This window comes from Populus alba, chromosome 6, assembly GCF_005239225.2.
Source record: "Populus alba chromosome 6, ASM523922v2, whole genome shotgun sequence".
Taxonomy (NCBI): Eukaryota; Viridiplantae; Streptophyta; class Magnoliopsida; order Malpighiales; family Salicaceae; genus Populus; species Populus alba.
Genome location: NC_133289.1, coordinates 2403385 through 2425782, shown reverse-complemented (window position 1 = coordinate 2425782; position 22398 = coordinate 2403385). Strand labels below are relative to the sequence as shown.

Here is a 22398-nt window from a genome sequence, read left to right as displayed (position 1 = left end):
ATTATGTTTTTTTAAATTTTAAAAAATAAATTTTGTTAAAAATTATTGTTGTTATGTTTTTACATCATTTTAATGTGCTGATCTTAAAAATAATTTTTAAAAATAAAAAAAAATATATATTATTTTAATATATTGTAAATAAAAAATATGGAACCACATTTCCAGACCATAAATCGTACGCAGTCCCGCCATTAAAAGCAACATTAAAATTATATAATAGTAGTAGGTAACATTATGTGCCCCGTAATTATAAATATCTATTGCAATTTCCCTCTCAATTATTAAAAACCCTTTAACTTATCCTATTCTATTAATTACTAAACTGTGGGCTGTGAGAAATGAAAAGAATGGTCTCCCACTTCACCAACTTTTGATTCCTCCTTCTTTACTTGTTAAAGTCTCACTTCACCAACCACCAGATACTGATAAAAATTAAAAAAAAAAAAAAAAAAAAAAAAACCCTCTCTGCTATCTCTTCAGCGAGAGTGAAGTCACGCGCCACCGTTAATGACCACGTGGGACATTTTAATTGGTCAATGTTTCCCCACAATGGGCATTGACAAGTGGCACTTTTTTCACCTCCCTCTCCTATGATAGCCACTATAAGCAGCAGAAGCTAAGAAACGAACATCGTCCCTCAACTTCTTAAATTTATTCATGTTAGACCCTCTTCTTTAAATTAGATCAAACTCACTACTTTAATCTCAATGAAATGTATTCTCACCTCGTGAAACAACTCAATTATTAATTAAATAACTTTAATGAACATCTGAAATTGGATTTGTATGAAAGTAAAAAGGGTTTATTTGACCCAATTTAAAGTGAGGGATTGAGTTGATAATTTTTCGAAATTAAAGGGACCATGAAATGATTTTTAACAAGAAACAAAATCCACTCACCAACCCCCCTCCTCGTAAAGACCAACTCCTATCCTACAATTTATATTCTGCCAGGCCCTTCAGAAAAATTAGACCCTTTCTCTTCCAATTTTTATTTTTTGTCTCCACAATGAATCTCCTTCTGATTCCGATATCTTTCATCACCATTCTCTTGACATACAAAATCTACCAACGTCTACGCTTCAAGCTCCCACCAGGGCCAAGACCATGGCCAATAGTAGGCAACCTTTACGACGTCAAGCCGGTGAGGTTCCGGTGCTTTGCAGAGTGGGCTCAGGCATATGGTCCTATCATCTCAGTTTGGTTTGGTTCGACTCTTAACGTGATTGTTTCCAATACAGAATTGGCAAAGGAAGTGCTCAAGGAAAATGATCAACAGTTGGCTGATAGACATAGGAGTCGATCAGCTGCAAAGTTTAGCAGAGACGGTAAAGACCTTATATGGGCTGATTATGGACCTCACTATGTTAAGGTTCGAAAGGTTTGCACCCTTGAGCTTTTCTCTCCCAAAAGACTTGAAGCTTTGAGGCCTATCAGAGAAGATGAGGTTACTGCCATGGTTGAATCAATTTTCAATGACTGCACTCATCCTGGTAAGCTTTTCTTAGTCCCTATTTCTTCGACTTGTGTTTTTGGAATTAGCATTTGTTTTTCCTGATGATTTATTATTTTAGGCATAATAACAAAATTATTACAGCTAGCCCATAATCCAGGTTGTTTGTTTTTTAAATTAAGACAAAAATTAAACTGGGTAGGTAGACAACTCAGATTGTATCGAATTAACTCTCACCAAGTTTTTTTAAAATTTCAGGCTAGATTTTGATTCAACCCATCTAGCCAACGGAGTAGTTGGATCCACGCGACTGGATTCATTAAAAATGACAATCATATAATTATGACATTTATATTTGCTCTCTGCATTATCAGTTCTTGTAGTTCCATTAATCGAACATCTTTGTAAGGTTGTTGAAAAGTCACACAAGTAGTTGTGGATTTTCATCTTCTATTTTCACTGTCAAACATTTTGTCCAATTAGAACGATCTATATATATTTGTATAAACAAGTATTGAATTTTTGCTGGCTTTCTTTGACTTGGTATCATCTTTTTGTCTTGTAAATACTTATGGTTGGGTCAGCAGAACGCACGGGATGTTCTCTGCATGTCAAGTTTTTGTCGTGTAATCAGTCGTTGACTGAGATCTATTCGTATTTAATATTCTTCAACTCTCACCCACTTCCACTTTGTGCTTCGTTTCACGTTTTGCTGATCCCAAAAACAAAAAACAGGCCTTTTGTTTTGGGCTTTGTTGTTGTCGTCGGCGTCTTTAATGTTAATCAGCTTCAAGTTTTTCTTTTTTCTTTTTTCTTTTTTCATGGTTACAGGCTCTGGTTTGAAAAATGATCTAGCTCGTTGGGTCCTGGGGTTAATTCGTTGATCACCGAGTTAACATGGAGCAATTATTTTTATTAAAACTGCGTTGTTGTTGTTTTTTACTTTGCTATACTATTTTCTAAAAGAAAAACATTGACCTGCAGAAAACAATGGAAAAACCTTGATGGTGAAGAAATATTTGGGGGCAGTTGCGTTCAACAACATTACAAGGCTAGCATTTGGGAAGCGATTCGAGAATGCCGAAGGCGTTATGGATGAGCAAGGGCTAGAATTCAAGGCAATTGTATCCAACGGACTTAAGTTGGGGGCATCACTTGCAATGGCAGAGCACATTCCATGGCTTCGTTGGATGTTTCCGTTAGAGGAAGATGCATTTGCCAAGCATGGGGCTCGTCGGGACCGACTCACTAGAGCTATTATGGATGAACATACCCTTGCCCGGCAGACGAGTGGCGGTGCCAAGCAGCATTTTGTTGATGCATTGCTTACATTGCAGGAGAAGTATGACCTTAGTGAAGACACAATCATTGGACTCCTTTGGGTATGTAACATTCTATAGTTTCTACTTTTGTTAAAGTAAAATATTTTTTGTTTTTGTTTTTGTTTTTGTGATATATGGTAGGTTTCTAAGGTATTAATTTTGTATGGCACACCATGCGCAGGACATGATCACTGCGGGCATGGACACAACTGCAATCTCAGTAGAATGGGCAATGGCAGAGCTAATCAAGAACCCAAGGGTGCAACAGAAGGCTCAGGAAGAGTTGGACAGTGTTGTTGGATTTGAACGTGTCATGACCGAGGCTGACTTCTCAGGCCTTCCTTACTTACAATGTGTAGCCAAGGAGGCGCTAAGGTTGCACCCCCCAACACCACTTATGCTCCCGCACCGTGCCAATGCCAATGTGAAAGTTGGTGGCTACGACATTCCCAAGGGATCAAATGTTCACGTCAATGTGTGGGCCGTAGCTCGCGATCCAGCCGCCTGGAAGAACCCCTTAGTGTTCCGGCCAGAGAGGTTCCTGGAGGAGGATGTTGACATGAAGGGTCATGATTTCAGGCTACTTCCATTTGGTGCAGGACGGAGAGTGTGCCCTGGTGCACAACTTGGTATCAACTTGGTCACATCTATGCTGGGTCACTTGCTGCACCATTTTTGTTGGACCCCTCCTGAAGGAGTGAAACCAGAGGAAATTGACATGTCGGAAAATCCTGGACTGGTCACTTACATGAGGACTCCATTACAAGCAGTGGCCACTCCTCGGTTGCCTTCACATTTGTACAAACGTGTTGCTGTTGATATTTAATTTGGCAATTTGATGTCAATTTTCTGATTAGGCTTTGGATTGTGAACTACAAAAGAGTTGGAAAATGTCAAGGAATCTCTTTGTCAAAAGTGAGGACCGAGGACCATATAAAAGCACTATGTTTTATTAAGGTACACAATGTTTTGTCCTTGTGTTGGATATGAACAATTGTAACACTTCTTCTATCAATTTCAATGTTCTTGCAAGGTTTTTGAATCTCCTTCAATCATCATCATCATCAACCTTGAAGGCTTGCTCCAACCTTCACTTTGTTAATTGGGGTAGGCTCCAAGATCAGCTATGAGAAATATCTCTCACAAATTCCTTAATCTCGATCAGTATTAATAATCTATTTTCAATCAAGGAGGTAATAAATTTAATTTTGATACATACAACCATGCAACTTAATCCCAAATATGATGATTCCATTACAAGCAGTGGCTATTCCTCGCCTACTCTGACACTTGCACAAACGTATGGCTTCAGACTTGTGATTTGCACTTTGCTGCCATGTTTTCCTTGGATTATATCAGTTCCTGAGCTGGGGAAGGGTGAGAGTTTAGATGGGGTTGAGATTCAATGCAAAACTCTCTTTATCACCAAGTGTAAAATAAGGAATAAAGACCTGCAATATTGTATATGTGTTGACAACTCAAGCATTTCTATATATATATATATATATGATTGAGGAGGTTACTCATAAAATCCATATCTATGTCATAAAGCATAAATGTATACAGATTCAAACATAAAAGCATAATTGCCAGAGTGGTGTGTTTATTGCTCTATACTATACTGTAGGTAGCAGCACCAAGGCACATAAGGCTTTTGCATATTATGGCATCAAATTTACATAAAACTTCCCTTCTATGTTTTTAATTACTTCAACCTTGATATTCTCTTCTTTGATCCCCCTCCTCAATTTCAGAAGCAGATTGAATTTGGCAGAATCTTCAATGACCTGCACCATCACCAAACCAAGGAAAAATCAGCTGGACAGCTTCCACATTTGCAAACCAAAGTGTGCAAAGATGGGAAAGATCAATCCAAGTAAGGAAAATGAAGGCTAAAGTTGCGAGTCGCAACATTGTAAAGTTCCAACCTTGGCTTTCGCCAGAAGGATCTCTAAGAGTTCATATGGATACAATGAGTTAGATCTCTCCTGAATGGACTTAACAGCATGATTTGCTGCATTTTTTACCTCGACATCATTTGTTGACACCATTTTCCATCCTGATCCATGATCATCTGATTAGTGTAATGCGCCTGATTAATCACTATTTTTTGCAACTAAACTAACTACCACTTAGTAACACACTTTTGAGCAAAAATAAAACAAGGGACTCTGCATTTCACTGAGATTGGACAGAGCCAATCCTGTGTAAAGAAGAATTGGCCAATCTAAAATGAAAGGATAGCATCTGTTAGGTCTACGTTGGTCTCCTAGTTTTAGAGACCGACGTAGACCTAAAAACATCATACTGAAAAATGAAAACATAATAAGAAAACCTCATATGCCAATTCCAGTCTCATTACAACCATCAACAGAAAAAATTCAAGCACAACCAATTGCTTATACATAAAAGGACTCGTTACCTTGTTTAACGCTGAGGTCAGAGGATGTACCCCCTTCAACATGCTTGAATTCCTGCAACTGCTTGAAGTTCATCCATGGCTTCACCCAGACTTTAACTTCATATATCTTCTTATTACCAACATCATTCGCCTCTAGAGTAAGGTGGTATAGCTTACCAGCAACCACCTGCTCTTTGGCCTTCACCACCCTCACAAACTCAAGAAGAGCATTCTGTAGACAATATCCAAGGTAAATACTAAAAATGCTAGGACCTTACCGAAAAAGACAGATCAAATACAATAAACAGGAAGATGAGTAAATTATCACTGTTATTTTCTGAGAATTCTTTTAATTTTCAAAATTGAACCCGTTTCGCACACAGAAGAAAGGACTCGAGAACACAGCTTATGCACGAGCGTTTCACAGAAGAAAATCAAGAATTTCAGCAATAAAAAATGAAGAAAAAGATCAAGAGAAGAAAAGACCTCTTTCGTGTTATGTTCTTGGACAGCAAATCGAGCGAGGCTATCAATCTCTCCACTGTTTTGAGAACCCTTACAATCATGAACACCACCAAGCTTCATCTTCAAGAAGTTGTCTTGTCTACAAAGACCAAGTTCAGTATAACACCCACAAAGCAAAACCAACACACTCAAGATTAGTAAGGAGAATTTATTCGTCGTCGTCTTCGTCAAACAAAAGAGATTTATTCGATTCTCCGTGCCTGTTTGTCCAAGGATAAATTTTCGCCGACAGCTACGTGATTTGTGGTGGTGTTTTTTGAAAGTGAGGTGGTCACTTCCTTCGCTCCTAAGGATTGGGTTTAAAGGGCTAAGCTCAAGAGTCAAGATTTGGAAAGAGTCCACGTTGAATGCAAACCACCCCAGATATGAATGGGCTTAGAGACTAAAAGGCCGAAAGTAGCATAGGGATTCATATTTAAATTATCGTTTTAAAACTCCTACAGACTGCTAGATAAATCCAGAATTTTATTATCCTGTAATTGGACTGGTATAAATTAATAAAAAAATACATAGTTAATTTATTTAAAAATTATGATAATTTATTTAAATAAAATTTATATTTAAGATTTTATGTAGTGTATAAATTTAAAAAATTATTTAACTAGCAAACTTCTAGTACCAACACTGTTAAAATCACAAGTTAATTTATAAAATAATATAATTTTATGAATTAGCATATTGTTAATGTATTAAATTGGCCTAAAAACTTGAAAAGTAATAAAATTAAGATGAAATCATGTAAAATTATAATTTTAAAATTGTGATGGCAAGTTTAAGATCATGTAGGAAAATAAGTTTGAATATATTTTTGTATTAAATTTTGATTTTTTTAAAATTAAATTTTTTAATATTTTTGAATTGTTTTAATATGTTAATTAAAATTAAAATTTTAAAAATAAAAAATATATATATATATTGTTTTAATATATTTTTAAACAAAAAAAAAAAAAGCAATAATTAAAAAATAATATCAATCACTCTTACCCTGGCCAGCGTCAATTTCCATCTTCAGCCCTCTTTTTCTTTGCACTCGCTTATTGGCGACAACATCCTCTATATTCTCAATTGACTTCTACTCCTGGAAGCAATTCAAAGAGCTTTACTTAATTGGGTCAAAAGAACCAAAATCTGTATCCTCAGCTCGCTTTACTTAAGATTTTATTCTCAATCCGAAGATACTATTTAACCAAAATTAAAATCTTTATTTTTAGCTTAGTTAACCTGAAATTTTAATCTAACTATCCTTCTTAATTAGAATTAAAGACTTTGTTTATAACTCGATTAACTTAAAATCCTAATTTAACAATCATTTTCAACTAAAATCAAAATATATCTTTAGCTTTGTTAACTTGAGATCTCAATCTAGTTATCCCTTTAACTAGAATCAAAATCTATCTTCAACTTGGTTGATTTAAAATCCTAATCTAACAATTATCTTTAATCAAAACCAAAATCTTGTAGTTACTAGGAGAATTATATTTTTATATTTATATTTTCTAGTGCAACTTTTTACTGATAGAGTTCCTGTCATCTCAACAACTCATGTTTTCAATTAATTGATCTAAAATCCTGAATATAAGCAAATTTTTTTAACTAGAACCTTACAAAGATGTCTTAATTATTCTGACCAAATTAAATTATGATTGCGAGTTAAAAATTGAGATATCTAATGGTATAGTTAATTCTTTTTTTCAATCTTCTAATAATAAGGTTTTTCTTATTTTTCTTGCCTTGAAAAAAAAAATAAAGCAACGCTGACTCACAAATCTACTTTTGGTTTAGCAAAAGCTGTGTCTTCTCAACTTTTTTTTCTAGTTTAATTGACCTAAAATTCTTATCTCAGCAATTATCTTCAACTAGAATTAGGGTTTTACAGCTACTAGGAGCAAACACTTATTCCACCTCTTATTTCTTTTATATATATATATATATATCAAACTAACATACAATTTCACAAAATCGCTACCTAATTCTTCATTCTCCCCAATTTCTTTCTTAGTCGGTCTTAGGTAAACTAATTTCCCAATGATTTGTTTTAATTTTTTTATTCTCATTCTCATAATCATAATAATAGAATTTAGACATAGCTACATCATTAAAACACTCACATTTCTCAATCTTACAACTTTTTTCTATATTTTCCTCTTACTAACTTTTTTTAATTTGCATTCAAACACAAACTTAAGAATTTCAAAACATTATTAAAACAATAAAACCAACCCAAGCTATTCAAATTCTCAATTCTTCTAAAACACCTAACATGATTTTTAATCAAGTTTCTACTTAAATTTGTTATCATCCATATCATTCTCCTATCAAACAACTAACAATTTCTCAAAACAATCATTCCTCTAAAAATGTACATAAACCCTAATAACTGAATTTTTGGGATTTTCTTCTTCTTACACCTAAAACTACTAAAACAAAGAAAAAGATTATAGAAAATGTCCTACCAATCAAATCTCTCTCTCTCAAAATGTGTCTTCCCTCTTTTTTTCCAGTTGTACCGTCGGCTTCAAATAGGAAGAAAGAAAGAGAATTTTCAGCAAGTTACAAAATTGCCCCTCATTAATGTCTTGTCTGCGGTTTGATTCATGTTTTAATTTTTATCTTTGCCAGCCAAACCTTAAGTTAGTGTCACAAACCACTTAGCCACACTAATCTCTTAGCAAGCATCATGTCTATATAAATATGTATTTTAACATTAGATGTCATATATGTTTCTTTCTATCAAAACTGATTGTAAATATTTTTCACATACATTATTATTATTATTTCTCACGGTTTACATTCCTCCTAACTTATCATATTTCAATTAAAAACTATCTTATTTAAGATTGATTTATTGATTTTTAGACCGGGGGCTTACATCCTCTTATTAGGAATTAATTTCAGTATTTTTATAATTGACAAGCCTTTTTATTTTAAAGACCGATTTTGATTTTTTTAAATTAACAAAATGTCTTATTAGCATTTCTAAATAATTGACAAGCCTTCTTTTCTAAAGAGGCTGATGTCAATTTTTTTATTTATAACTAATCTAGTACTGAATTTCTGGAACTGATGTGTAATTTGAGATTTCTAATTTCCTTCCATGGTGATTAATAAAATTTTACTTTTTCTAAAATTTTATAAAACAACCAACAAAAAAAAAAAACGGAAGAGTCTTATGACGTTACACGGCATTATGAATCAGTAACCGCCTCAATCCCCATCTCAAACTTTTCAGTAATCAGCTGCAGTTCTTGAGCTTGTGCTTATTTAGTTCCCGAGTTGACGATTGCCGATGACTCAAGCTCCATCTTCTGCATAGTATTGAAAGTACCTTCAGTTGATCGACCTCCGATATCCTCCATTGAAACCGTTGCTGCCTTAAGCCAGTACATCTCCTGATTCTGAATAATCTGCCGGGGTTCTTGAGCTTGTGACCTTATAGGTTCTGAGTTGATTATGGATGCTTTTTAAATCTTTGACTGATCTGGATTATACCATCATCTTCAGCAATTTCTGAATAATCCATCGGCTTCCTTTTTTCCGATTCCTTTTCCTTGAGTTGAGAGATCACGGTGTATTCAGAAATACATTATGAACCATACTGCAGCATTATCCAACCACCATGATTCGGTTGTCGCTACAGTCACCATGCCATGTACCGCCATTAGCACCTACCTTTTTATTCATGTTTCTAGTTCCCTTAAGTGTTGTAAAGCAGAAAATATGTTGGAATATTTTTAATGACACAATTTTGTATCGGAAAGTAATATACTGAATTGTGAGTTGATTTAGCGACGCAACATTGGTGTCGCGATTCTCTCATGGCCACCATAACAATTGGACTGTCGTGACACTTTCTTTCTGTCACCTGATTTTCAATTTTATTTAAATATATTTTTAATTCCAAAATCCGCGCGCTTTGGGTAGAATTTTCCTTTTCTTTTCCTCTTATTTTTCCACATTTTAAAATTCAACTTAAAAGAAATTATATTGTTATCTACATATATCGAATGATTAGAACTCTAAAACTATTAAGAATTCTCTGACAACATTACCATCAATAAAATCAGTTTTATCAACACACAGCACCTTCGATGCGTCTCCACTGCTTATCCAACCCGTGCTCCAGGCCATGACCTGCTAGTACAAGCACCTTCAACACTGACCTTATCATGCACTACTGTGACAATGGCGATGAGCTTTAATTACCCAGGCTCCCCTTCCGAGGCAGGTTTGACATTGATGTTTGCTGGTTCAAGCTCAAAAGTATGTTCAGTAAGGCAAACTCCTTTCTGGTTTCCAATAATATCCGGTTCTTGAGCGTGCAAACAGAGAGGCTCATGGTTGCTGAACCGCTTTTGCCCTCTGCAGATATACTAACTTGACAAGGAACGAACTTATTGCTGCTAGTTCTTGATCCAGGCACCATACCTTCAACATTGATAATTTTATTATCAATCAAAAAGAGATAAAACAGTAGCAACTGACCTATCAAGATAGCCCAGTTCAAGATAATAAGCGCTCAAAACCTTTATAGCAGAATTCTGATCATCAGGCTTTCCTGGTTCAAGTACAAGTGTTGACTCACTATGATATTGGCCATAACAAAACCAACAATGGAGGTTTCTTTGAGGAGGGTTTGTTGTGAAGAAGAATCTTGGCAATCATCAAGATTGTAAAGGCTTACTAGGTCATAAATCATAAAACAGATCATATTTTAGCAATATAAATTACTATTATTCCAATTTGTATTTTACAACTTCCTGACGTGCTAACTATCTTAAGAAAAAACAAGCTAGAACAGTTGATCATGCTCCTAAACTGAAAAGAAAAATAAGTTCATCATCAATCACTGATGCTTGGTATCTTCAGAGTAAATAATCGAAATAGAAGCGATTAGGAATCATCTCAATCTCTTCTTCTTGAAGGGAATTCTCTGGGATTCCTTGCAACAACAACTTAGGAAAAGTATCCGTCCAATAGTCAGTGGGATAGTCGTTGTCACCTTCACTATCAGAGCTCAATGGATCAGAAGCCAAGCCTTCATTCAAGTGAGTCCCCATAACCGGTACCGCACACAGTGCTAATACTACATTGCAAGAACCACCGTCAACCCTGGCGTTGCCATCCCCAACAGCAGCAAGGGGACGCAAGATGGCATCCAAATCAGTAAAGGTTGTTGCTGCTGCCTCATTGTTGCAAACATCTCCAGCATTGCGAACCTCCTCACCCTCCTTTTCAATAATGTCTACCGCATCACCATTGTCAGAAGTACCTTTAGCAGTGCAAACTTCAAACCCCGTTTTCGGTTCTCGAGCAAGCACCATCATAGGTTCAGACGTGACGCGTCGAGCAACTTTAGGAACCACCCTCTTCCTTTTTTTCGATGTCTTATCTCTACGACCAGTAGAAGGGGGTGCGAGAGTTCCCTTTTGCATTCTGGTTTTGAAATACAGTAAGAGAAAAGCTTTGGTTTTTTTTTTTTTCCCTTGGTTGATTGATTGAGAAAGGAGAAGTGCATGTGTCTTTATAAAGAGAGGTAAGTCGGCTATTTCTTTGAGCTGTGTTGGTTAAGGAATCCAACCCTATTCAGGACTTTGTGAGTAGTTCAAATCACAATCCGGGTGAAATTAGGTTTTAATTTGTATATTAATAGAAAATTTGACTTGGAAATTTGTATTTTTTCACTTAAGGTTTTGATAAAAATCCTGTAAAGGATGAGAGGAGATTCAAGGCAGTGTTTATTTTATTTTATTTTTGGGACAAAAAAGACACACAAACGTGTTTTTGTTAAAAAGACATTTAAAAACATAAAATAAATTTGTGAATTTATATACTTTTTAAACCATAAGTATAGAAGAAACATGTTCTTGATGTCTCCACTTTTACGGCCTAAAACTTATTGCACAATTGGTTTTAATGGGAAATTGTAATGCATTATTTTAAATACAACTTAAACATATAATATTAATAGTAAAAAACATTTAATATTTTAAATACAATTGGTCAAACTTTGTATTTACTCTTTAATGATTACGAGTTTTAGTCCTCTTATAGTTACTGAAAGCTTACATAATTGTTAATTTTAAAACTTGTGGGATTAATTAAAATATACACAAACTATCAGGATACTCAAAAAAAAAAAATTATTATTTCTTCTTCAATGCTTTCAATTAAGGCCTCTGCTTAATGGTGGCTGTATTTTTGCTTTCTTGAGTTTGTCTTCATCATCTCTCTAATGTCATCATACCTTACATCCAATTGCCTCAAGATCAACTGCATAGCATATAACCTTCTTTTAACACCTCCATTTTGAGGTTTGTGAGCAAAACTCTCATGTTTGCTCTCTCCTGCATGATTTAGCTCATAATATTATTGGTTTTTTGGGCTTGTTTTCAAGCATTTTTACAGTTTCCAGAGGCAAAATGAAACTTTAATAATACACTACAAAGGTTAGGGGTGGTTAAAAAAATTATTTTATGCTATTTAGTGTTTCATATGGTTAATAAATGATTGGAAAATTATATATAGAAAAAGGGGATTAACCTATTTTCTAGACCAAAATAATTTCTTAAGAATTTCTTAGCTGTTCATTTTGTTTCCTTAAATAGAGATGAGGTGGAAAGAATAAAAAGGAAAAAAGGCTAAGGAAAATAGAGAGAGAGAGAGAGATAATTGATATATAATTGACACATAATGTAGTTTATAAAGTTTCTTTATTTATTTATTTTCAGTCAAAAGTAGCAAATATGTCTTGAGATATTCTTTCATGATATTTAAGGTGATGTTTAAAAGTGTAATATTTATTATTTTTTAAAATATTTTTTATTCAAAAATGTATTAATATTTTTTTATTTTTAAAAAATTATTTTTAACATAGCATATCAAAACGATTTAAAAACAATTTAAAGTAAAAAAAATTAAAAATATATTATTTTTTTTTCAAAATCACTTTATAAACACTAAAACAAATAGAAATATCACATCTTATTGGTAGGATTGTCCCCTGGGGACATTATTCTTGGAAGATACAAGGCAGTTACCAAAAACAAACGGTAAATTTATGGATTGATCAGTAACTTCAGAACAACACAAAATCAAAGCAGAAACCAAGCAATCTTCTAAGTGTGGAGGACAAGCAAGGCAATAACAACCAATTTGAACCCATTTTGTATTAATGAAGTTCATCAAAGAGCTGCCTAAACTTGACTTGAAGAAAGCAGTATGCAGGATGAAGTCCAAGCAGATAAGGACCAATGAAAACAGCTTTTCCTGGGGGGATATGGATTCTTCAGCTTGAGAAAACCAAGTCGCTACACATGATAAAGCAAAAGGTTAAGATTATTGACCAGAAAATCTAACTTGCACACAGAAAAACTGGAAAATTAAGCTGTGAAGTACTATAAGTTGGTTTATCTTAAGGCCTACGCCTCTCTCGTTCTGTCAAGAATTCCCCTTTGATGTTTTTCAGCCTTGCCAGGATTTCGACCATGTTGATCCTCTCTTCAGGTGATTCGTTAGCACGTTGCAGAGCCAACTCCATTACAGATGTGACACGATGCTCCTTGTTTAAGGAGTGGCCATCTCCCCTGTTCAGCAAATTACTATCCACCAGGTCAATCACTGAATCAGGCAGCGATTCTTCGACCAATCGTTTCAAGCTCATCTCTCCCTCGAACATTTCATCGGTAGGCCTTTTTCGCGTGAATATTTCCATCAACATGATTCCAAAGCTGTAGACGTCAATCCCGGTGGACACAAGTCCGTCCAGTCCATACTCTGCAAATGACAGCTAAAATGTTATAGGTTGTGATTTGACAAATATGTAATAGGAAGCAAGCCACGCATTCGACACTACAGATTACCTGGTACCATGTACCCTATTGTGGCAAGGGTCTTGGTTTGTGCAACGGACTCACCTTCACCCAAGAGTCTTGCAATGCCAAAGTCGCATACATGCGCAACCATGTCTTCATCTAGCAACACATTGCTCGGTTTCAAATCACAATGCACCACAGGTGTTGAATAACCGTGATGGAGATACTCAATGGCAGATGCGACATCTATCATAATGTTCACTCTTTGAATGATATCTAAGAAATAGTTGTAAGAGTATAACCATTTCTCCAAGCTTCCTTTAGGCATGTACTCCAGGACCAGGCCCTTGACATCAAGATTACAGCAACTGCAAATAATCTTCACAAGGTTGCGGTGTCTCATGTTGCGCATGATTTCGCATTCTGTGTCAAAACTTCTTAGCCCTCCTTGCACTTGCAGATTAAAAATCTTCACAGCTATATTTAGCCCGTCAGGAAGCACCCCATGATATACAGAGCCAAAACTCCAAACACCCAGCAGATTACTTTCATGAAACTCATTTGTTGCTCGTAGAAGTTCTAGGAAAGAAACGCTTCTCTGGATTGCTGTCAATGGAAGGGCTTCTGGAATAGGAGTTTTTCGGCGCCTTCGTGGACATCGTACAAGAAGAAAAACGAAAGCAACCACAAGCAGTGCAGATGCGACAGCAGGTAAGATGAACCTTAGAAGTCTGGATTTGGTGTTTGAAGGTTGACCAGATTTACTGTGGCATGGTGGGACCTGCAGGCAGGCAGGGCCACAAAGAGCCTTATTCCCCATAAAAGACTGAGCAGTGAAGTTGGGAAATGAACCTCCACTTAGAATTTCTCCTTGGAGACCATTGAAAGACACATTCAAATACTTCAAATATCTAAGATCCTCAAGTGACTTGGGAATTTAACCAGACAAGTTATTTTGAGACAGATTTAAGAGTTCCAGGGCTACCAAATCACCAAATGATTCTGGGATGGACCCTTGAAAGCTGTTTCCGGATAATGAAATGCTTATGAACTTCTTGAGTGAACCTATTGTACTTGGAATATTACCAGACAATTGATTCCCTGACAAATCAATAACTATCGCAGCCTTCATTCCTCCAACTTGTAAAGAAAGAGGCCCGCTCAGAGAATTTGAACTCAGTCAATTGCAAGAGGTCCTTGAGGCTCCATAATGTTAAAGGGATGGTAGAACTCAATGTTGGGTTATATCCAGAACTCAAACACGCACAATTTACGTGGTTCGGCAACTTGCCTACTCCACGGAGCTACTAGTTGTATTAATCAAGCTTACAAAGAAATAATACAACAACAAGAGGAGGAGAATGTTCTCAACTCAACTCTACACTCAAGCTCTCTCTTCTCTCTGTGTTTCACACAACTCTCTCTGTGTTTCTCTCGCAGCTTCAGTTCACTCACTACACTACACAGAACACACATAATTATACAAGGTGGGAGTGGGGGGTGTCCTCCACCATGTGCTAAGTGGGAGACTATAATTCCACTTGCACATGGTGGGGTTTGTTTGTCTCCATAATGCTAACAATCTCCCACTTGGAGACAAACAATGAAATCCTTTTTATCCTTGAAGACCAACTGAAGTTTTGCACAACTTCAGTTTCTCAAGTGTAACTCCTTTGGTTAACATGTCAGCTGGATTCTTGCTTCCACAGATCTTTTCTAGCATTAGTTGCTCGTCGTCCAGTAGTTGTCGGATGAAGTGATATTTGATCTGAATATGCTTCGTCCTCGAGTGAAATGCTGGATTCTTGGCAAGGAAGATTGCACTCTGACTGTCGCTATACAAAGTACCTTTTCCATTCAACTTGCCCAATTCTTTCAAGAAACTCTGCAACCATACTATCTCTTTTGCAGATTCCGAGACTGCAACATATTCAGCTTCTGTTGTTGAAAGAGCGACGATCTTTTGCAAGGTAGAACTCCAGGAAACAGCAGTGCCTCCTAGAGTGTATACATATCCTGTAGTGCTCTTTCTACTATCAATATCTCCTGCTAGATCAGCATCTACAAAACCTTCAAGTTTTAAACCACCAGCTGTGAAACTAAGACAGGTTTCCGATGAACCTTTTAAGTACCTCATGATCCATTTCACCGCCTCCCAATGCTGCTTTCCAGGATTGCTCATATATCGGCTTACAACTCCCACTGCATGGGCAATGTCTGGTCTGGTACAGACCATAGCATACATCAAAGAGCCGATAGCTGAGGCGTATGGAATCTTATCCATGTATCCACTTTCTAGCTCAGTTTTTGGTGACTGATCTTTGCTGAGCTTGAAATGATTCCCAAGTGGTGTACTTACTGGTTTAGCATTATCCATACTAAACCTGCTGAGAACCTTCTTGACATACTCTGTTTGTGAGAGCTTTAGTATGCCTTTGTCTTTATCTCTGATGATTCTCATGCCAAGTATTTGTTTAGCAGCTCCCAGATCCTTCATTTCAAACTGTTTCGACAACTGCTGTTTCAGCTTATCAATCTCCTCAATGCTGGATCCTGCAATCAACATATCATCTACATATAATAGTAGAATGATGTAGGAGTTGTCAAAATGTTTGACATAGCAACAATGATCAGCTTGGCATCTTGTATACCCGGAACTGCACATGAAGTTGTCAAACTTCTTGTACCACTGTCTTGGAGCTTGCTTCAAACCGTATAGGCTTTTCTGTAGCTTGCAGACTTGATTCTCCTTTCCTTGCATTGCAAACCCCTCTGGCTGTTGCATGTAAATATCTTCCTCCAAGTCACCATGAAGGAATGCTGTTTTTACATCTAACTGTTCCAGATGTAAATTTTCTGCAGCTACTATCCCCAGAACAACTCTGATTGTTGTGAGCTTCACAACTGGAGAAAAAATCTCAGAGTAATCAATGCCTTTCTTCTGTTGAAACCCTTTGACAACAAGTCTTGCCTTGAACCGTTTGCTTCCGTCATGCTCAGTCTTCACTCTGTAGACCCACTTATTTTGCAAGGCCTTCTTTCCTTCAGGTAATGTTGTTAGCTCCCAAGTCTTGTTCTTCAGCAACGAACTCATCTCCTCCTTCATGGCTAACTCCCACTTGCTTGAGTTTCCATCTTCTAAGGATTCTTCATAAGATAACGGTTCACCACCATCTGTCAGCAAAATATAATTCAGTAAAAGTGTGAACCGTTGCGGGGGCTTTATCGTCCTTGAAGACCTGCGAACAGCTGGTTCAAGTTGCTCAGCATCTTCTTGTGTGGAAGTGGGCACAGATGTGCTTGAATCTTCTTGTAAAGACTCTTGATTGTTGTTCTCCTTAGTAACATCGGGAAGTCCTTCTAATCTTATGAATTCAGATCTTGGTGGACTTGTATCTGAATCAGCCATCTCTGTTTCTCCACTTGATCTGTCTTTGTACATAACTTTCTCATTGAAGATCACATTCCTGCTTCTAATAATCTTTCTGTTCTGATCATCCCAGAACCGAAATCCAAATTCTTCATCTCCATAGCCAATGAAGAAACATTTCTTGGATTTGGCATCTAACTTGTTGCGAGCATCAGAATCTATGTGAACATAGGAAACACACCCAAAGACCTTCAAATGAGAGAGTTGTACCTCTTTTCCTCTCCATACTTCCTCGGGCAGTCTGAATTCCAAAGGAACTGATGGTCCACGGTTGATCAAGTAAACTGCGGTATGAACTGCATCAGCCCAGAATGTTTGAGGTAACCCAGAATGCAACCTCATGCTTCTAGCTCGTTCATTGATGGTCCTGTTCATCCGTTCAGCAACGCCATTCTGTTGCGGTGTGCCTGGAACGGTCTTCTCCATTCTGATACCATTGACAGCACAATACTCCTTGAAACCTCCATCAATGTATTCTCCTCCATTATCAGATCTCAAGCATTTCAACTTTAGACCTGATTCAGTCTCAACCATAGCCTTCCATTTCTTGAATGTTTCAAACACATCAGATTTATTTTTCAGAAAGTAAACCCATACCTTCCTGCTGAAATCATCAATAAAAGTCACATAATATCGAGAACCTCCAAGAGATGCTACTGGAGACGGTCCCCATAAATCTGTGTGTACCAGTTCTAGCTTGCTTGGTCTTAAGGTCCTGCCAACCTTCAAGAAACTGACCTTCTTCTGTTTTCCAAGAACACAGCTTTCACAAATGTCTAGATCGACATTTTTTAACTCTGGCAGCTTTCCCTTCGACTGAAGTATCTTCATCCCCTTTTGACTCATATGGCCAAGTCTACAATGTCATAGATGTGCTTGATTTTCTGCTTCAGTTGAGGCAATGATGTCTGCAAATCTTGTGGTCATATACAGGGTGCCGGTTTTCTTTCCACGAGCTAAAACCATTGCTCCCTTTGATACTTTCCACATTCCTCCAGCAAAAAGTATTGAATGACCACTATCATCAAGTTGTCCGACAGAGATCAACTTTTTCTTCAATTCAGGAACATGCCTTACATTCTGCAAGGTCCATATAGATCCATTCATAGTCTTGATTTGCACATCTCCTATACCCACAATCTTCAGTGGTGTTCCATCGGCCAGGTAGACTACACCATGATCTCCTCCAACATAATTTTGCAGCATTTCATTGTGTGGCGTACAGTGGAATGAAGCACCAGAATCAAGAATCCACTCATCAATTTGACTTTGCACAGCAAGAATTAAAGCATCTTGCACCTCATCTGTGGTAGCGTTTGCAGAGTCAGCTTCAGGTTTCTTCGGTTTTGTGCAATTCCTACTGAAATGACCAGGTTTGCCACAATTCCAACATTCAACCTGCTTTCTGGATCCAAACTTGCTCTTACTTCTGTATCTGGATTTTGATCTGCCTCTGGATGAGCCTCTATCGTGTCTCCTCCCTCGAGTGTTGATGTTGAGAGCTGATCCTGAGCTTGAACTTTCACCCGAGTCTTTCCTTCGCACTTCTTCAGCTAAAATCAAGTCTCGAATGTCATCATACTTCAGTTTGGATTTTCCAGCTGAATTGCTCACGGCTGTCCTCATGCCTTCCCAACTGCTTGGAAGTGAAGCTAGCAAGATGAGTGCACGAATCTCATCATCAAACTCAATTTCAACAGATGACAATTGATTTGTGATGGTATTAAAGTTGTTGAGGTGTTGTGTCACAGAAGTGTTTTCAACCATCTTCAAGTTGAACAACTTTTTCATCAGGTGCACTTTATTATTTGCTGATGGCTTCTCATACATCCCAGACAAGGCTTCCATCAATTTTGCAGTGGATTTTTCTTTCGTAACATTGTGAGCAACTCTTCTTGATAACGATAGCCGGATAATGCCCAGAACTTGTCTATCAAGAAGTTGCCATTCTTCTGCTTCCATCTTTTCTGGTTTGCTTCCCAATAAGGGAAGATGAAGTTTCTTCCCATATAAATAATCCTCAATTTGCATTTTCCAGTATCCAAAATCTGTTCCGTCAAATTTTTCAATTCCAGCAGCCTTTATTTCATCTGCCATTTTTACGAATTCTCCGATTCGAATTTTCTAAATCTGACCTTACCGATGTGTCCGGAACGGCCAAAAACCTTGGAAATGACACTGAGATCACCCCAATCGGACTTCGGATGGCTCAGATTTCAGCAATCAAAGTTTTGGATTAACAGACGGTTCAGATGCAGCCGCGTGTCAGCCAGAGTACCGCCTGCGTCACACCAGATAAAAACTCAGCAGCAGTTCTGATGAAGACACGTGTCAGCAGATTACAGCCTGCGTCGCACCGGATCAAAACTCAGTAACGGTGCAGATTAAGCCACGTGTCCGCAGATAGGGTCTGAGGAGCACTGGATCAGAACTCAGTAGCGGTCCTGATTAAGCCACGTGTCAACAGATTAGGGCATGAGGAGCACTGGATCAAAACTCTAAACGGTGATGATGTATCCACGTGTCAGACGATTGGCGTCTGAGATGCACCGGATCAAAACCCAGATGGATGACGTGGCAGGTGACGTGGCAGGTGACGTGGACGCTGACCGGCTGACTTTGCTGACGTGGCGGGTCAGACCCGACCCGTTTTGCAGAGAAACGGGTGAAGAAGGAGCGTGTCGCGCGTGAGGCGCGTTGATGCGCGTGGACAGTCTGTGCGGTGGTGCGTGTGGGCGCGTGTGGGAATGCACGACGTCGGTTCTTCGCCGGAGTTTCACCAGTGGATTAGTCCGGTTGTCCTCTACACGGTGGTATGGGCAAAAACACGTTTTGAGAACATTGATTTTTGAGTTTGGATCAAACACCCTCTTTGTCAAGAACAAGCTCTGATACCAGTTGTTGGGTTATATCCAGAACTCAAACACGCACAATTTACGTGGTTCGGCAACTTGCCTACTCCACGGAGCTACTAGTTGTATTAATCAAGCTTACAAAGAAATAATACAACAACAAGAGGAGGAGAATGTTCTCAACTCAACTCTACACTCAAGCTCTCTCTTCTCTCTGTGTTTCACACAACTCTCTCTGTGTTTCTCTCGCAGCTTCAGTTCACTCACTACACTACACAGAACACACATAATTATACAAGGTGGGAGTGGGGGGTGTCCTCCACCATGTGCTAAGTGGGAGACTATAATTCCACTTGCACATGGTGGGGTTTGTTTGTCTCCATAATGCTAACACTCAATGCATTGTAATCTAGATATAGGAGTCTTAATGAAGTAAGATTCCCTATGCAGTTAGGTATCGATCCCCTCAACTGATTTTCGTCTGCTGCTAGCCAAGCTCCTTGCAAGACATAGAAAAGGCAGAATAGAACCATTAAGCTTGTTCCTAGAAAGATCCAACAGTTGAATGTTCCTTAACCCTTCCATTGTTGATGGAATAGATCCAGCAAAATTATGTTTTGTCAAGGCTAAGCCAATTAGGTTACTCAAGTTGCCAGTCTCACTTGGGATGTTGCCGTTGAGTTTGCAGTCGTTTACATAAAAATATGTAGAGAGCTGAAGAGATTCCCTACCGAATTTGGAAGCATGCCATTCAAAGGGTTCTTCCCCGTGTTCAATGTTTGTATCTCCCTACAGTTTGTCAAAGAAGTGATGAAGTTAAGTAGCTGACTGGAAGGATCATTGGTAAACGAATTGGAATGCAAAATGAGGACTCGCAGCGCTCTCAAGTTTCCAAATTCTTGCACAATATGACCGGTCAGTCTGTTGGATGACCAGTCAAGCACTTCTAACCTGGATAAATTACCATTTGAGGGTGGCAGCGATCCCTCTAACATGTTGCCTACCAAAAAGCATCTCTGTAAACATTGACAGGTTTCCAATATCTCTTGTTAAGTTTCCGTCAAAATTATTGCCGAGCATTGATAATGAACGAAGCTGTCGACATTTGCATAAACATGGCGGAATCTGACCACTGAGCTGGTTTCCTTGAAGCACCAGCTCTTCAAGTAAAGGGAGGTGGTTGCATATGTCCGTTGGGAGACCACCGGATAGTTTGTTGGCGTCAAGATAAAGTAGTTGTAAAGAAGAGATGTTGAATATAGCTGATGGAATATGACCTGATATAGAGCAGATGGATGATGATTAGCGGGTGAAGGACTGTTCTTTTTCTTCTTTTTTTGGTTTACAGGAATTATTATTTTAATTTATATCAGTAAATTTGGATGTTGTTCTATACAGTATTATAAAACCCGGTCCAGCCAGCCAGATCCCCGCCACCCCAGAGCCTAGCTTGACGGATCACCAGTGACCTGTCTGGAGCCTGGCCTGGTCCGGTTTGTTTTTTTTAATATCATAGCTTGAATTGAATACCAACCCATGCCTTTTGAATTAATCAAATGATTGTTTATACTCCTTTTTAATTAAAGTTGCTTTAGAAAGATCTAAAAGTTCACATCGTTTATACTCCTTTTTTAATTAATCAAATGATTGTTTAGCTAAGATCCAAAGGCATTCAACAGGACATCATAGAAACAATAAAATTATAATTATAATTCTTTTTTTTTTAATTTCTTTATAATAAATGGGCTTGTATTTTTTGAAAGACTTCCAAAATAGTATAGTTATTAAGCTTGGTTTAGAGGATGTTTAGAATAGTATTAAAAATTATTTTTTAAAATATTTTTTGTTTGGAAATATCTTAAAATATTATTTTATTTTTTAATATTAGCATGGAAAAATGATTCAAAAACACCCCAAAAAATAATTTAAAGAAAAAAAAATTCAAGAATTAGCAAAACAGTGGTGCAATCGATGTGCCAAACGATCCCAGTTTAGTTTGACAAGTCAACTTGGTAGTTCGCTAACTATAAAACTGGGTTAGGCTAGGTTTTATTTTGAAATGGTTTGAAGGTTGATCTAATCAAACCTCGTTGACTTAGCAAAACATGGATAAAAATGATCAAATCAATTTCAATGATATTTTTTGTTTTCTATCCAATACAATATCATTTTATTAATAAAATTAAACAATATTTTTAAAAATTAACTAGAATTAACCTAACAAATCAGTGACACAAGCTTGAGTCAGTCCGGAGGCAGTATGATAATATGTCAAGGAAGTTGTTTAACGTGAGAGAAATGACTTTCAAGGAAGAGATGTTGAGGATTGTAGATGAAATTGTACGTGAAATACTTCAAAAACTTGGCATGGTAAATGTTAGCCTTAATGAAGGTGATCAAATGATACCTATGAGATTATTTTTATTCAATAATAATAAAATGAATACCTTCCGTTTGACAAAAGCATTTTTCTTTGTTTTACTATTTCATTTCTTGCCAAGATCTGAAGCATTTTACAGTAGCTTGCATTTTTATTCTTATTTTCATGGTGGACTTGGACAGACTGCATAATGAGGAGAGCCTTCCTCCATCCTTGAATTCCACT

General features: G+C 37.3%; 2 protein-coding genes and 1 pseudogene across 4 annotated transcripts; 1 reads left to right on the top strand and 2 right to left on the bottom strand.

The window, feature by feature from the left end:
• The first annotated feature begins 946 nt into the window (after window positions 1-946).
• On the top strand, window positions 947-4847 carry LOC118052995 (cytochrome P450 98A2). 2 transcript variants are annotated; one of them, XR_012170145.1, is made up of 4 exons: window positions 947-1492; window positions 2437-2834; window positions 2956-3731; window positions 3808-4847. XR_012170145.1 is itself a non-coding variant. In XM_035064109.2 (3 exons), exons 1-3 carry the CDS (start codon window positions 1009-1011, stop codon window positions 3598-3600), a joined length of 1527 nt encoding a protein of 508 aa, XP_034920000.1. In that variant the 5' UTR covers window positions 947-1008; the 3' UTR covers window positions 3601-3816. The 2 variants fall into 2 exon arrangements, 1 of the variants encoding a protein (XP_034920000.1); XM_035064109.2 differs by having other exon boundaries at window positions 2956-3816.
• LOC118052997 (cysteine proteinase inhibitor 6-like) lies at window positions 4294-5895 on the bottom strand (annotated as a pseudogene).
• A 6798-nt stretch (window positions 5896-12693) lies between these two features.
• On the bottom strand, window positions 12694-14742 carry LOC118052994 (probable LRR receptor-like serine/threonine-protein kinase At3g47570). 2 transcript variants are annotated; one of them, XM_035064108.1, is made up of 3 exons: window positions 13560-14742; window positions 13096-13473; window positions 12694-13007 (listed from the first exon to the last, which is right to left on the bottom strand). In XM_035064108.1, the coding sequence occupies exons 1-2, from the start codon at window positions 14329-14331 to the stop codon at window positions 13112-13114; spliced, it is 1134 nt and encodes a 377-aa protein (XP_034919999.1). In that variant the 5' UTR covers window positions 14332-14742; the 3' UTR covers window positions 12694-13007; window positions 13096-13111. The 2 variants fall into 2 exon arrangements, with proteins under 2 accessions (XP_034919999.1, XP_034919998.1); XM_035064107.1 differs by having other exon boundaries at window positions 12694-13473.
• Between the last annotated feature and the right edge of the window lie 7656 nt (window positions 14743-22398).